A 13,784-nucleotide genomic window follows, 5' to 3' on the forward strand; every position below is an offset into this window, starting at 1 on the left:
CACAGGTAGTAAGTGGGGAGTCAGGATTTGAATTCATATCTGTCTGGTGCCAAACCTTTGGCCTTCCTTCTATTCCATCCAAATGGATTAACCAGCTTCTACATACCTGAGTGGTACAAATTTGGGATGATCTGGGAGCACCTCTGTAACAAAGGGGAGAGAGGAAAAGCAAACTCCTGTGGGTTGTCTCTGACTCTCCTCTTCCTCTGATCCATTCCAGCTGCCTGGGCCTCTCCACCATGAACAGCACCTTGAGGGATGCCCAGGCCCTGAGCCACCGTGAGTGCCTCCTGCCTTCCGTGGTCCGGACCCCCTCTGTCACCCAGGTCACGCCAGCCAAGAAGATAACCTTCCTCAAGCGAGGGGATCCCCGGTTTGCTGGGGTTCGCTTGGCTGTTGACCAGCGCGTGTTCAAGAGCTTTGGTGCTCTGATGGACGAGCTCTCTCAGCGTGTGCCTCTCTCCTTTGGGGTGCGCTCTGTCACCACGCCCCGGGGTCTTCATGGCCTCAGTACCCTGGAACAGCTGGAAGATGGTGGCTGCTACCTCTGCTCTGATAAGAAGCCCCCCAAAACACCCAGTAGGCCAGGCTGGCCACAAGGGAGAAGCCCATCTGCTCAGCAGTCAAGGGATTTTGAAAGCCAGTGTGAGGCGCCAGGAACATCCTCTTCCTGCAAGGGTCCTAAGGCCCCAAGGAGGATAATGCTGGTTAAGAATGGAGACCCTAGATTCCAGCAGACAGTGGTTCTCAGCCATAGAAATACAAGGAACCTGACGGCCTTTCTCAGCAAAGCCTCGGATCTTTTGCACTTTCCTGTGAAGCAGGTGTACACGACAAGTGGGAAAAAGGTAGGCTGTTGGGGTATGCTATTTCTTTAAAAAGCTCTCTGGACCTCAGATCAAAATACTTAGATGGAATGGGGAGGTTATTCTTTACAAAGAGGCACTGATTGCCCTGCTACTAATTAAAGGTGAATTAAAGGAGTGGAGACATGGAGTCAGTTAAATAAGCAATTATTATTCGTATTTTGGTTACCATTTATTGAGTGCTTAGTGAGTACCAGACACTGTGCGTTGCACACTTTTATTATTTTCTTATCCAATCCTTCTATTATCCAATACCATCTATTTCAGGGAGAGTTCAGTGCAGAAAACAAAAACTCCTCAAAGTACCTTGAGCAGAAAGTAATCTAATGCAGGACATTAGGGGACTCCCAAATCTTTGGACAGTTGGAGGCGTGAGTTCTAAGCTGGGTCTACAGGAATAGCTCCCAGCATTCTGCAGGGGAAGCTACTACCCTGCTTGAAGCTACTGTGATTACTGAGTTCAAGAATACTTCTCTATAGTGGCATCCAAGCTTATAAAGCTGGGATCAGGAAACTGCCACAGTTGCATCTTGACCCTCTTGACATGCAGGAGCACTGGGGTGCCGGGTCTAGCCTGCTGCCTGGGCTGCTATGGCCTCCTGGTACCCACACATTTGCTTCGCAGCAACAACAACCAGAAGCAAGAAGAGACGGTGTCTGCCTCACTTGCTTTCCCAGACTTGATCAAGTGCATCTAATTGATGGAGAACCCAATCTGCATATCGCCTGAACTGTGAAGAAGGCTAGTGAATAATTTTTGCCTTTCCAGCTCCTTCAGAACATGAATGTACACTGTAGGTGCACAGGATGGAAGATGGAGGTGACTTGATCTAATCAACAGTTTCCCCATAATCTAATCCTATCACTACTTAACACCTGTGTACACTATTCTACCAGTACTTAAATTTACAAGCAGCAGCTACAGCAGCATGTCCCCACCTAAGTATGTAGCTGTCTTTCCTACAATCAGAACATATTCACCTTCCCCCCAGAGTCACATCAGGACTGTACCATCCATCCTCTGGGCACAAGCCCACATTTGTAGCCTCTGTCTTAAGACTTAACTATCAAGTCACCAAAATACCTTATAAAAAGTGCTAGAGGGAGGCAAGGGCAAAACATTGAAAATTGATTCATGCCTAGCAGAGTTGTGAAGAAAACTAGGTTATCTACTGCAAGGCCATTGATGGTATTAAGTTCCCTCTGCCCTCTGCCAGTACCTCAGCTAAATGTGGGTTATGGATATGGTAGAGTGGCTGGACCAATTCCACCATCTAAATTATGGTACATTTACTACATGCTGCACGTGCTACATCATTCCTGTGGACTCAGCCCTTGGAGGTACTTCCTGAGCTGTTGTAGTCTTGTGTTAATTTTTAACCTGAATATGGCAGCCACAGAAAGCACTCAAGGGATTCCCTGGGCTATAGATGACTTTCCCCCGATCCTATTTGCATAAAAGCAACCCTATTCCCCCCAAACAAGTTTGAATAGGATCCAAACTCTCATTCTGAGAGACCCATTACAGAATCAATCACCCCATTCAACACAGAACCCCCCTTGTTGCCTGTTGGTTCATTGTTGCAAGGATTCCCATATGGCCAAGTGACTGTCTCAACTTTCAACTTCACTGACTCACTGTTCAGTCTCCTGGTGGGAACATTTTCCCTTGGACCCAGAGACCTCCAAACTAGCAGAGCCTGAAGTTTTTGGGATGGAAAGCAAAATGTTTGTAGCTAGGTCATAGGTATAATAGTGAAAGGAGCTGCTCATATTCCCACCCTTTAATTCCCAGGTATCTGTTGTCTGTGGAGAAACAGCACTATATTGTATAGTGGTTGCCAGACCAGAGCACATATCACATCCTGCAAGATAATGCCTCAACGCTATAAAGTGATTCCTTGCAGTTGGTGCCCATTGAATGCGTCACCGTTCTATAAGTTATAGCTACTTTTGGGTGATGTGGTATATGGCTACACAGTGAATTCCATGGGTGTTAGTGCATTGTCTCACTTCTTTTTCTATAAAATCAGTTCTTTGGATAGAAGTAATTCTCATGGATTATGGCAACGATGAATGAGGTATTCAGCAAGTGCGTGGAAGGATATGGGCAAGGAAGGAAATATATATTCAAAATTAGTGCCTATTCCAGTGAATCCACATTTCTGACTCTCCCCATGATGGAGGGGTTCAATGTCATTAGCTTCCCATGAGATGGCTTGCTGAGTACCTCAAGATATGCTGCAAATCACAAGTGTTTTGGCACAAGTTTAGCATGGATCTCTGCTCTTGGAAGATTGGACCCTTAGCAGACATGACAGTCAGATCCACATGAATAAGGTAGTTTACATTCTTAGTTCATGTTTACTTTGTCACTCTGTTCATAATCAAGTTGAGCACACCTTGGGGTGGTTGGAGGAAAAGAATGACTAACATCCATTGAACAGGTCATTTGTCCACATGATTATCACCTTCTGGAGAGCATTCAATGGGACACAAATGTTCTCATTCTCTAGGCACGTTCTGGGAGACCCATTTACAGATTCTTCTCTAGAGTTCCTTGTCACCAGCCCTCCAGTCTTGTTCCTTCCAAGGCCTTGATTGTCAGATTGAACTGCTAACTCCTGCCTATGAATTGCCATAGAACCTCCTGCCATTGCTCCTTCCGTGAAAACTAGCCAATCAAATAACCTTGTCCCCTGTACTTTCCTTCCCCACTGCCCTTTATGGCCCCCAAGTGGGTCTGTAATGGTGCAGCAGTCAACTTTTGACTTGTGTCAGCATATCCTGTGAAACCATCTGAAACCCAGAATCAGATATTTTCTTCTTCAGTTAACTGGTCATAGGGAACTCCCCCAGGAAGTTTTAGGTGTGTGGGAAGGAAAGATGGCAATGCAGCAGAAGCAGGTGAACTGGGAGTGTGGCTCATGCAATTTACTTATGCCTTCCGTTCAAATGCCTGAACCTGATCTAGTACATGTCACCACCTCCTGATGATGGGGTCCTGCTTTGACACACTTGCTTTACGGCTAGACAGATGACACAACAATCACTTTAGTTTTATTTCAACAACTAGAAGAATCAGTTTCTGCATCTAATGTTTGACTACAAGAGAAAAGAGATTCTTTTATAGTAGTAGTAGAAGCACCTAGGTCCTCTGGCCATCCCTAAACTGAGAGTTTAGACCTTGAGCTTGCCATTTTCTTTAAGTCAGAGAAGCCAGCCTACTCCATAGTCCTTGCAGCTCTCATTCTCATTAGAAGGGTCTGTCATGACAGCCAGTGATTTTCCCCCAAAGTCCTGTTCTCAGTTAAGCACTGCATTCTACTATCAGAGGTGATCATTCAAGAACCTGTTTTAGCACTTTGTGCCTTAGGCCACCAGTGTCGCATTGTAACCAGATTATCACTGCCTTTAAACCCAATCAGGTCAGATAACTAATCCAAGACTCCTCTCCTTGAGGGTCTATTGCCTGCAACAACCTCTGATACTGTACATTGAATCAGTCATGATTCAGTATAGGAAACAGAAACCTCTGTGCGTATCTTAAGCGTGAAGAAATTATACACACAGAGTTTTGTGCTTAAAGATTGGAAAGCTGGAGGAGCATAAGCTTGGTTTCTGGAAATAATTCCCAGAATATCACAGAATTGACCTATCTGAATAGATACCTCTAACACAATCATTCAAGTGGGTTGTTGGGGTGATGTCCCTGGAATAATTGAGTTCAGTATTAGCCCACCATTGCTGTGGTCTGGAATCAGGCAGGTCATGTGCCACTGCTGTCTGTTGATATCCAGAAAGCTGGTGACTGGGTACTGGAAAAATGAGTGTGGCTTTTGCCATTTCAGCTGCACATGCCTCTTTATGCCTTTGACTTTTTTCTTGTGGCAACAGTCAAAAGCAAAAGAAAGATGGGTTTTACTTCACTGTCATTTCTCCTACCTTGTGCAAGTGCATCTAATTATTAGAAATGATTTCATGGTTAGAAGTCTAGCTGCAAGGGAGTCCAGAAAATGTATATAGAGCTTTGTACACTCCGCCATACTGGAAATTACACCAGAAAGAAAGTAAAACAGAGGTTGACTAATCTAGGACATGACATCTACCACACAAACTCACAAGGCAATTCATGTTATTATTTCCTTTGTATAGGTAAGAAAATTGAGGCACAGAGGTTAAGTAATTGGCTCATAGCTGCATGGCTGGCAAATGATAGAATCAACATTAATAATGTCAAAGTCATAATGTAAAAAAACTCCTAAATTATGGCACATTTGTTATGTACCAGCATGTGCTTAATGCAGAGGATACAGAAAATAAGGCTAGGTCCCTACCTTCAATCAGCTACAGTTTAGTGGGTATGGTGAAATGGAGAGAGCAGGTACAAAAATAAGTTAATTGGAGAAAAAATATTAGCATATTTTCTTATAGACTTAATGCAGAACTATTAGAGTTTCTGTAAATAAAATGGTCTCATTGCTCCCCAGGGCATGCTGTGGCATGATTATCAGTTGTCAGGTCCTCAACTGGGTGAACACTCTCAATACACTCTCAATAACTCTCTTTTTTTGTGTGTGGATCCTAAACCTTGACCTCTTTCTAGAATGGGAGCATCATATAACCCTGAGTTCTCTTTTTTCCTCCTTGGAAAAGTCTGATTTCCTAGAAATATGACTATTATAAATTGATAGACTTGGGTCATGTAGTCCATTTGGCTTCTACTGCTGTCTAAGGGATATGAATACATTGATATGTGTCCATAAATTGATAGACTTGGGTCATGTTTGCATTTTTGTGAAGCACTAGAGCTCTAAATCAACAAAGAAGTGTGCTTAGTAGTTTGAAAAAAACTTCTAATCAACTAGGTTGAAAGATCTGGTGTACAGCTAATTTAATGTCATTTGTGGGGAGAGGATGCAAGAGTTCTCTTTTTCTCATTTCCTTGCTAATGAACATACCCTTCTAATTTGAGAAAATAAAGAAGAACAGATTCAGCCCTTTGAAGATGAAACTAAATCCCCCAACACTGCCAGTTACTATATAATGTCATAAATAGTGCAAAGTCTCACAATGTGCTGTAGGGACCTCAGGGCCATGTGAGATTTTTCTAAAAGCAGGGACCTGTTTCCTGGAATGCAATGTTGCCTGCTCAGCATCCAGCCTAGGATGTCCTAGGGTGGGTGGGAAAGGATGGCATAAGCCTCTGGGCAGGAGCCTAGAGAATCACTGGGGGAGCCTGTAGAGAGAGCAGCCTTGCCCTTCTCTGTTCCAGAAGGGCTGAAAGCAGAGGTGATGGGCTCGAGATTATACTGGAAAACAAAGATTGGACCCAGGAGAGAACTCTTTGTGGGAAATGAGTGAGATAGTGAATCAGATCTCCATAGGGAAGCTGGAGGCCTTTCTGTTCTGGTTGCTTTAAAAAAAAAAAAATCATATTCTGGAGGGTGCAAGGGTGAGCAGGGAGGCAGGCCAAAGACTTCTTGAAGTGTTTTCCACCTGAGGCATCCAGAAGAACCCCTAAACGACAGACCTTAAACTGGGTGGGGGGAGGGGTATAGGTAGAGAGGAAGGTGTCATTTGTGGGAATAGGTGATAGGACCTCAGCCCCCAGCTAGTTATGGAGGTATTATGGCAAGTGGATAGGACAGAATTCTGGGGTGAGATGTGCAAACTTCAGGAAAGGGCCAGAGTGATGGGATTCTTCCTCTACCTATGTCTCCCTGGGTAGAAGAGGGGCTCTGCAAACTGGGCCTCCTAACTCAACACTCTCCTTCTTCAGGTGGACTCTCTGAAGGGTCTGCTCCACAGTCCTTCAGTGCTAGTATGTGCTGGCTACGAGTCTTTCAAACCTCTGGCAATGGAAGATTCTAGAAGATACGGAACTGAAACTTTATCTGGGCAGACTCCAAGAAACAAAACCGGTGAGTTAGTTTTGGAGTTTCCCCAATTTTATTTGCCCTGGATAGTGGTTCAGTAGGACTAAGCAGATATCCTTTCTAGGTAATTTAAAAAACCTGCCTTTTGGCCCCAATTTTTGGGTATCCCACATTTTTTGGGTCACCCTTGCCTCTTCCTCTTTCTTACTGCCATCAACCTTAATTGGGTTGAAATTTGCTTGGTGTGTGAGAGAGGAGAGTCTGGTATTTAAAGAAAATAAGGATTAGGAGATCTTGAACTCTAAATTTCTAGGATCTAAAATAAGCTTTATTAAGGATCATGGTGGGCATGACATTATGGAGGCAATGGACCATGTACGTATATGGCATTTGCATCTTTCAAGAGTCATGACTCCCTTAGATAACAGTAGAAGCCAAATGGACTAAAACTAACAATAACCATTGATCCTCCATCTATTCATCAGTCTATACATCTAACTGTGTGTATATCCCTCCAAAAAGCCTACTATGTGCCAGAGTGTAGGTGTTGTTATTTAAAAACACATTATTTTAAAGGCATAATTAACAACTGCAGGTTGAAATTTTCAGCAAAATTATTGGAATGGAAATGGGCAAATTTGGTAAATAAACAAAATAATATCCTTTGTGAAAAGCTACTAAGAAATGACAATAATGGTTTTGGTGATCAGTGCATGCCAGGTGCTAGAGGTACAAGGACCTACCTATTAGCCACAGAGCCCCCTTTGGAGGAGCTCCTAGTCTCATTAGGTGCTTATGGAAGAGCAGAGCTTGGCGAAACCTTCTATCTAGACGGACTCAAGTAGGGAGATCTGTTCTTTTGCTGGCCATAGGCTCAGCCTCCACTAGCCTTTTCCTCTTGCCAATCAGGAAGAGGTGAAATGAGAAAGTACTAAGGGCTTCATTCCTACTTGGGACCACTTCTTTCTTCCTTCAGTGGCTCCCTTTTCTTCTCTTTTTCATGGCTAGGGTGCAGGCTTGACTCTCAAGACTTGCTATTGTGTGTCCAGGTCCTTCCTTGCAATCATTTATCAACCCCGAAGCTTGATGACTGTTAAGATGATAAATCACCACTAATAATTGCAAAGCATTTTACAGTTTACAATCAGGCACCTTTACAGCAGCTTATTGATTTTGTTTCCTGTGTTGGGGGTGAGCATGAGCCGGGCCCGGAGTTAGCTCTGGGCCCTGCTGCTCTGCCTGCCAACTCTGTTGTCTATTGAGAACATAGTTTGTGCTAGCAACTCTGCAGAAAGTTTTATATGCATTGCCCTGCATCGTCAAAACAAACCTACAATTATTATTATTTTACAACTCAGTAAAGAGTCTCTGCCAAAAACAACACAGCGAGGAAGTCGCAAAGTTGAGACTGAATTCAGACGTTAAGTTCAGCTCACTAGGTTTTGCTGGTTCACAGATTGCAGACTGGATATTCATTCTAGAATGGTTTCTGACCTTATTTTGTGGTTTTGGGGGCGGCAGGGGTGTTTAAATGATGAAAGGCTCATGACTAGCCTTTATTCTCTGACTCTGAAGCTCCCCCTAGTAGCTCACTGTCTTTCTTCTTTTCTCTTACTTTCATCGTGTGCCAGGAAGCTGGGGGCCAAAGGCCAAGCAGAGTGTGATCCACTCAAGGTCCAGGTCAGGCAGCCAGCCACGGCGGTTTTCCTTGCTCTCAGAGAGGTCTGGTCTCAGCGACCCCCCGATGTCCCTGCATCACGCTCAGATGGGCCCTGCTCCTGACAGACACCGTCAGGACATGCCTGCCCAGCTCGGCCCATTGGTGGCCAGTGACGATGTTGAGAAAAAGGTCCGCATGAACAAGGATGGCAGCCTGTCTGTAGAGATGAAAGTCCGCTTCCATCTCCTTGGTGAGGATGCACTCCTGTGGTCCAGGAGGGTGGGGAGGGCCAGTGCCCTCACAGCAGCCAGTGAGGAAGTCCCTGTCCTGGGGGAGGTGGACTCCCTCCACTGTGTGTGGGAGGACCACCCCGCGGGCTCCTCAGAGCCTGGGGCACAGGGACAGGGGCCCTGTGAGGCAGGATGTGAAGAAGCCCTTGGCCGAGGCCGGTGGCAGCCAGGGACCAGGTATGAGATCTGGATGAACCCCCTGTACTCCACCCAGGGAGAGGGGATGGCCTCTCAGAGGAGATCCAGGTTGACCCAACACTCCCATTCCAGGAGGCCCTATAGCCAAGGGTTCACCAGCAGGAAAAGAAGCAGCAAGGACAGGGTCAGCCCTGCTTCTAGTGACAGAGCCCCCAAAGACTCCGAGCCAAACTCCTCCTGCTGCTCCAGGTCTCCAGAGGGCAGTGTGGGCAGCTGTGACCTACATTCAGTCTCAGGGGCTGCCTCCCAGAGGGGAGCAGGGTGGGAAGCTGGTGGCCCATCCTGGACTAGTGAGGGCCCAGGTCCACAGGGAGCAGGGCAGGGCCGCAGGGAGCCCCATAGCTGCCTGAAGCCCCAGACCCGAGACACGGCAGGTGCTCTTTCTGACTCCTCAGGGAGTGCTGGGTCTCTCGAGGAGTCTAGTGAAAGGGGTGAGCAGCACCAGGGCTGCCTGAGCAAGACAAGGGCCGTGACTACTTCCTGGACAAAGGCCATTCAGGGGGAAGGCCCCAGTCTGCCCACGGTGAGTCCCTTGTCTTTGAGGAATGAGGACTCTCAGGCAGAGGACAGTGGACAGGGTACCAGGCACTCCCAGGCTAAGGGTAGGTCTGGGAGGAGACCGCCCCTGGCTCCCGGTCATTCTGGCTCTGGGGACACTGCAGGCCATTCTCCACCTTCTGCCTACGCCTCAGTCCCAGGCAGCAGGAGAAAGCAAAGGGGCAGAGCCAGTGCTGTGTCCTCACCCAGCATTTCTGATCTCAGCCAAGGGGCTCACATAGGCTGCCCCAGGCAACACCACACCCAAAGGCATACCCACCGCCCACCTGACTCACCGGTGCCCAGGCAAATGCCAGGACCTCCCAGCAGACTCAGGGCCTGCCCAAATGGCTCAGCACCACCCCTTTCTGCAAGCTCACCCAGGGCCAGGAACCGGGCCTCCCAGGACACAGGGCCACCCTCCTCTGCCTCTCTTCATTCCCAGTATGTACAGGGGGTCCACAGTGCTCTCATAACCCCTGTGAGCAATTCTGACTGTGCTTCCAATTTCTACTCCCCATACTGTCCCTCTGCTGAGACTGAAGGGCACCCTGAGTTCAGGGCATGCTCATCAGCTCCCACACCTTCCAACACATCAGACTTTTTGAGCAGCCAAGCTGATGGTCTGGACAAAAAGGCAAGGGGTGGCATTCCCAAGCCTTCCTGGCCTTTAGTTCTGCCAGTTGGACAGCCCGAGGGAGGGATGTCGGGAGCCCACAGAGGCTGCGACTGCTCACCGATCAGCACATCCCTGTTCCACAGGACCCCCAGTGATAAGACTCACGCCCTGCAGACCTCCCAACCACTGGGAAGCCGGGGGCCCTTCTCTGAGGTCCCCTTGATATGCACCCGATACTGTCCCACCCCCCCAAGGACATGGCCTTTTGTCAAGAAATACCCTTCGTGTAGCAGCAACCCCAGTGCTGACTGGGGGCCAGGCGGGGGAGAGCTGGGGGAGGGAAAGCTTGAGGCATGGTTCCCCTGGCCCCCCGGCTCTCAGTCGGGGGCCACGAGGAAAGCAGTCAAAGCCTCAAGAAGAGGCAGCTCCAGCTGTGGCCCCAGGTCTGGGAGAATATTCCAGGGGAAGAAGGTTGCTGGTGGAAGGCTAAGTCTAGAGGGGCAAGAGAGAGATGGCGGAATGGCGCTGGGTGCTCTGCCCCGAGCCTCACCAGAAGCTGTGGTCCGTGAATGGCTAAGCAGCATCCCAGTGGAGCCCATACCCATGAAATGTGAGATGGTGAGTGAGAGCACAGTTGTGGCAGGGGATGACCCAGAAGGCCCCAAGGAGGATCCTGTTGACAAACGTTCCCCAGAATGTCTGGGGGAACCAACGCAGGTCAGACAACCGTCTCATGAAGGGGCCACCAGCGAGAGAGCAGAGCCAGACGGAGCCCTCCCAGTGACTGGTGATGTTCATCCCAAGTCAGAAGAGGGTCTTCCTTGTAGCGGAGTTTCAGAAGACCCCAGGGAGGCTGAATCAGGCAAAGGCATGGCCATGGACTATTCTGTGGGCCCATGTGTGTTTCCGCACAACGTCTCTGCCTCCATACAGATCATGAAGGCACTGATGGGCTCCAAGCAGGGCCGGCCCAGCAGCCTGCCCGAAGTGTCCAGCACAGCGGGCAGGAGGCTCAGCCGCTCTGCCCAGGCCCTTATCACCTGTCTTGCTGGGCTCCACTTCTTTGATGAAGACCTTGGGTCTCCCATTGGCAAAGTGAGGTTCATAGACTCTCCTCGGTACCAGGAGCTCCTGAGCACCCTCCAGGCCCTGTGGCCGGGGTGCGGCCTCAGGCGTGGTGAGCCGGATTCGGGCCTCTGGGAGCTTGGCTGGTGCCAGGCTCTTCCAGGCCTCAGGTCTGACGTCATGACAGAGGACTTCACACCGACGTCCTCATCTGGTGTGGATGTTGGCAGTGGCTCCAGAGGCTCAGGGGAGGGCAGTGGACCCTGTGCCATGGAGTGCGCCCTGGTCTCTGAGAGGGTAGCACTGCCCTTAAAAATCCCCTCCCAGAGGCCTGATTCTAGAACCTCTGAGAACCGAGAGGATCCAGGAAACCAACAGCTGAGTGGTTCCATGGCCTCTTCCAATTCCCAAGCATGGGCTTGTGCCAGCAGAAAAGATGAGGCAGAGAGAAACAGTGGGGGGCAGGTTCTGGGCAGGAACCTGGACCAAGTAGCTGAAAACACAATGCAAGAAGAGGAGGTACCGCTAGAGAAAGGCGGAGAAGAAAAAGAAATCGCAGCCCTGCAAGGAGATGGTGTCCAGGGATTCCCAGAAGAGGGAAGAGTCAGGGGACAAGAACTGTCAGAGGCCAACTCTCAGGATGGGGAGGGTGCACAGGAAGGTAAGAATGTGCAGGAAGAGGAAGCAGGAAGAGACCTTGCCTCCACTATACTTTGCCCTCCAGGGAAAAGAGAAAAACCCACAGAGCTCCCTAGGAGCCTCAGCGACAGGGATGCAAATGCCAGTGGCCCCCAAATGGAGCCTGGTTTGGAGAAGCTGCCCAAAGCCTCTGAGACACGCCATGCGCAAGCCCAGGCCAAGTGCATCCAGGGGCCTGGGGAGACGAGGTCTTCTCCGGCCCGCAGAGTGTCTCTGGACACTGACCCCCTCTGGGTGTCCAGGCTGCTGAGGAAGATGGAGAAGGCCTTCATGGCCCACCTTGGCAGCGCCACAGCGGAGCTCCGAGCCCGCTGGAGCCTGCAGAACAACAGCCTGCTGGACCAGATGGTGGCAGAGCTGCAGCAGGACCTGGGCCTGCGGCTCCGAGATAGCACCGAGAAAGAGCTCCGGGAGATCTGGAGCCAGGCAGCGGGGAGGTGGCCGGGGCCAGCCCGGGAGGGCCTCAGGTGGGAGATGTCCCTGCAGATGGAACAGCGCAGGCACCGTCTCCAGGGCCTGAGGTACCTCTCAGCCTTCTCCGGGCAGGCTGGAAGCCAGGGGCCCGGCCCCTTCCCTGCGGAAGAGGAGGATGCACCAACCCTCAGCAGAGCCCTGGGGACCTGGCTGGTTGGGGAGGCCGAGGGGGAGGAGTTTTGTCCCTGTGAGGCCTGCATGAGGAAGAAAGTGATCCCCACATCCCCGAAGGACACAACGGGGGCATCCAGGGCACCCATCCAAAAGGCCTTCGACCTGCAGCACATTCTGCAGAAGAAGAAAGGGGGGTGTGCTAGTGGGGAGGCCGCAGAGGCAGCCCCTGAGAAGAGAGGGATGGAGCCACTTCAGGAGGTCCCCTTGGGGACAGGGACTGTCCAGGGGTCCACTGGAGGCCTGGAGCTGGGGTTAGACCAGGACCCTGGGACAGAGGGGTGGGGTGAGGGTGAGAACAGCCAGATCCTTGGCAGAGACGGAGACCCCCAAGGGGGAGAGGAGGAGGCAACTGTTCAGAAGAGAGAAGGGAGCACAGGGGCTGGGCGAGGCAGTGTCCCAGAGGGAGCAGGTGGGAAAGAGCAGGGCTCTGGTGGGAAGGAAGAAAACACCGAGGAGGACTCTGGGGCTGACACCGGTTTGCAAGGTGAGGCCTCTGGAGGAGGTGACCCAAGTCCAGGAGGACAGAATGATAGCATCAAAACTGCAGAGGCCCCGGAAGCTGAAGGAGAGGGGCAGCCAGAGTCGGGGGGAGGAAACCAAGGGGAGGAAGAAGGTAGCCCGCAGGTCGGCTGGGGACAGGGCCAGCTGGGTAAGACTTCTGGAAACAGAAGCCCAGATCAAGAGGGGAAGCCAGCACTGTCCCCCACCCCAGGTGGAGACAGCCCCTGCCAGCGGTCAGGCTGGAAAGCAGGTCTCGCCTCCTCCAGCACATCATCTCTGGGAAACTGCTCTCAGCTCTCTCAGAAAGGCTCTGTAGAAAAGCCTTTGAATGGAGACATGAGGAGCTTCGAAGAGGAGTCCAAGGGACTCCCTGGTCCAGAGAGAAAAGTCACAGGTATGTACCCAGAAAGCTCCACTTCTGAGCAAGAAGAGGCCCCCTCGGGGCCAAGGATTCCAGAGCAGGAGGCAGGCGAGGCCTCTGGCCTAGCAGCTGAGGAGGTAGTTAAAACTCATGCTTTCACAGAAAGGAGGTTTAGAAACCTCACCACGGACAAAACAGATGGCTTTAGCCAAGATGACTTAGATTTCTAGAGATCCAGCCGCAAGGCAGTCATGAGTCTGTTTTTAACCTTTTGTCTACACACCTGAGCGTGGCTCGGTCCCGTGGAGATGTGCGAAGAGCTTGGAGAAAGATCAGGACTTGCCAAGGACACAGCCACACCACGCTGTCCCTGGGTTCTAAATTCTGGAGCTTCACAGGGCCCTGCTGGCCAATCCCATGTGCGGTGTGAAGGAGGGTTACCTCAGATCTGCCCTGTTATC

The 13,784-nt window shown here is 50.2% G+C and overlaps 1 protein-coding gene across 1 annotated transcript; it reads left to right on the plus strand.

Annotated features, from left to right (window-relative positions):
* The first annotated feature begins 239 nt into the window (after nt 1-239).
* Nucleotides 240-13,553, plus strand: RP1L1 (RP1 like 1). Its single transcript, XM_073891277.1, has 4 exons — nt 240-848; nt 6,649-6,790; nt 8,377-9,416; nt 10,431-13,553. The coding sequence occupies exons 1-4, from the start codon at nt 240-242 to the stop codon at nt 13,551-13,553; spliced, it is 4,914 nt and encodes a 1,637-aa protein (XP_073747378.1).
* The last annotated feature ends 231 nt before the right edge of the window (nt 13,554-13,784 follow it).

The sequence above is a fragment of the Callorhinus ursinus genome, unplaced genomic scaffold (assembly GCF_003265705.2).
Source record: "Callorhinus ursinus isolate GAN/ISIS: 27379988/994484 unplaced genomic scaffold, GSC_fseal_2.0 scaffold4, whole genome shotgun sequence".
Taxonomy (NCBI): domain Eukaryota; kingdom Metazoa; phylum Chordata; class Mammalia; order Carnivora; family Otariidae; genus Callorhinus; species Callorhinus ursinus.

Excerpts from the sequence above, each read along its gene's own strand:
- RP1L1 (XM_073891277.1), top strand. The coding sequence starts at position 240 with ATGAACAGCACCTTGAGGGATGCCCAGGCCCTGAGCCACCGTGAGTGC. Across the intron at positions 6,791-8,376 it reads GACTCCAAGAAACAAAACCG|GAAGCTGGGGGCCAAAGGCC; the intron begins GTGAGTTAGTTT and ends ATCGTGTGCCAG. Across the intron at positions 9,417-10,430 it reads AAGGCCCCAGTCTGCCCACG|TCGGGGGCCACGAGGAAAGC; the intron begins GTGAGTCCCTTG and ends CCCGGCTCTCAG.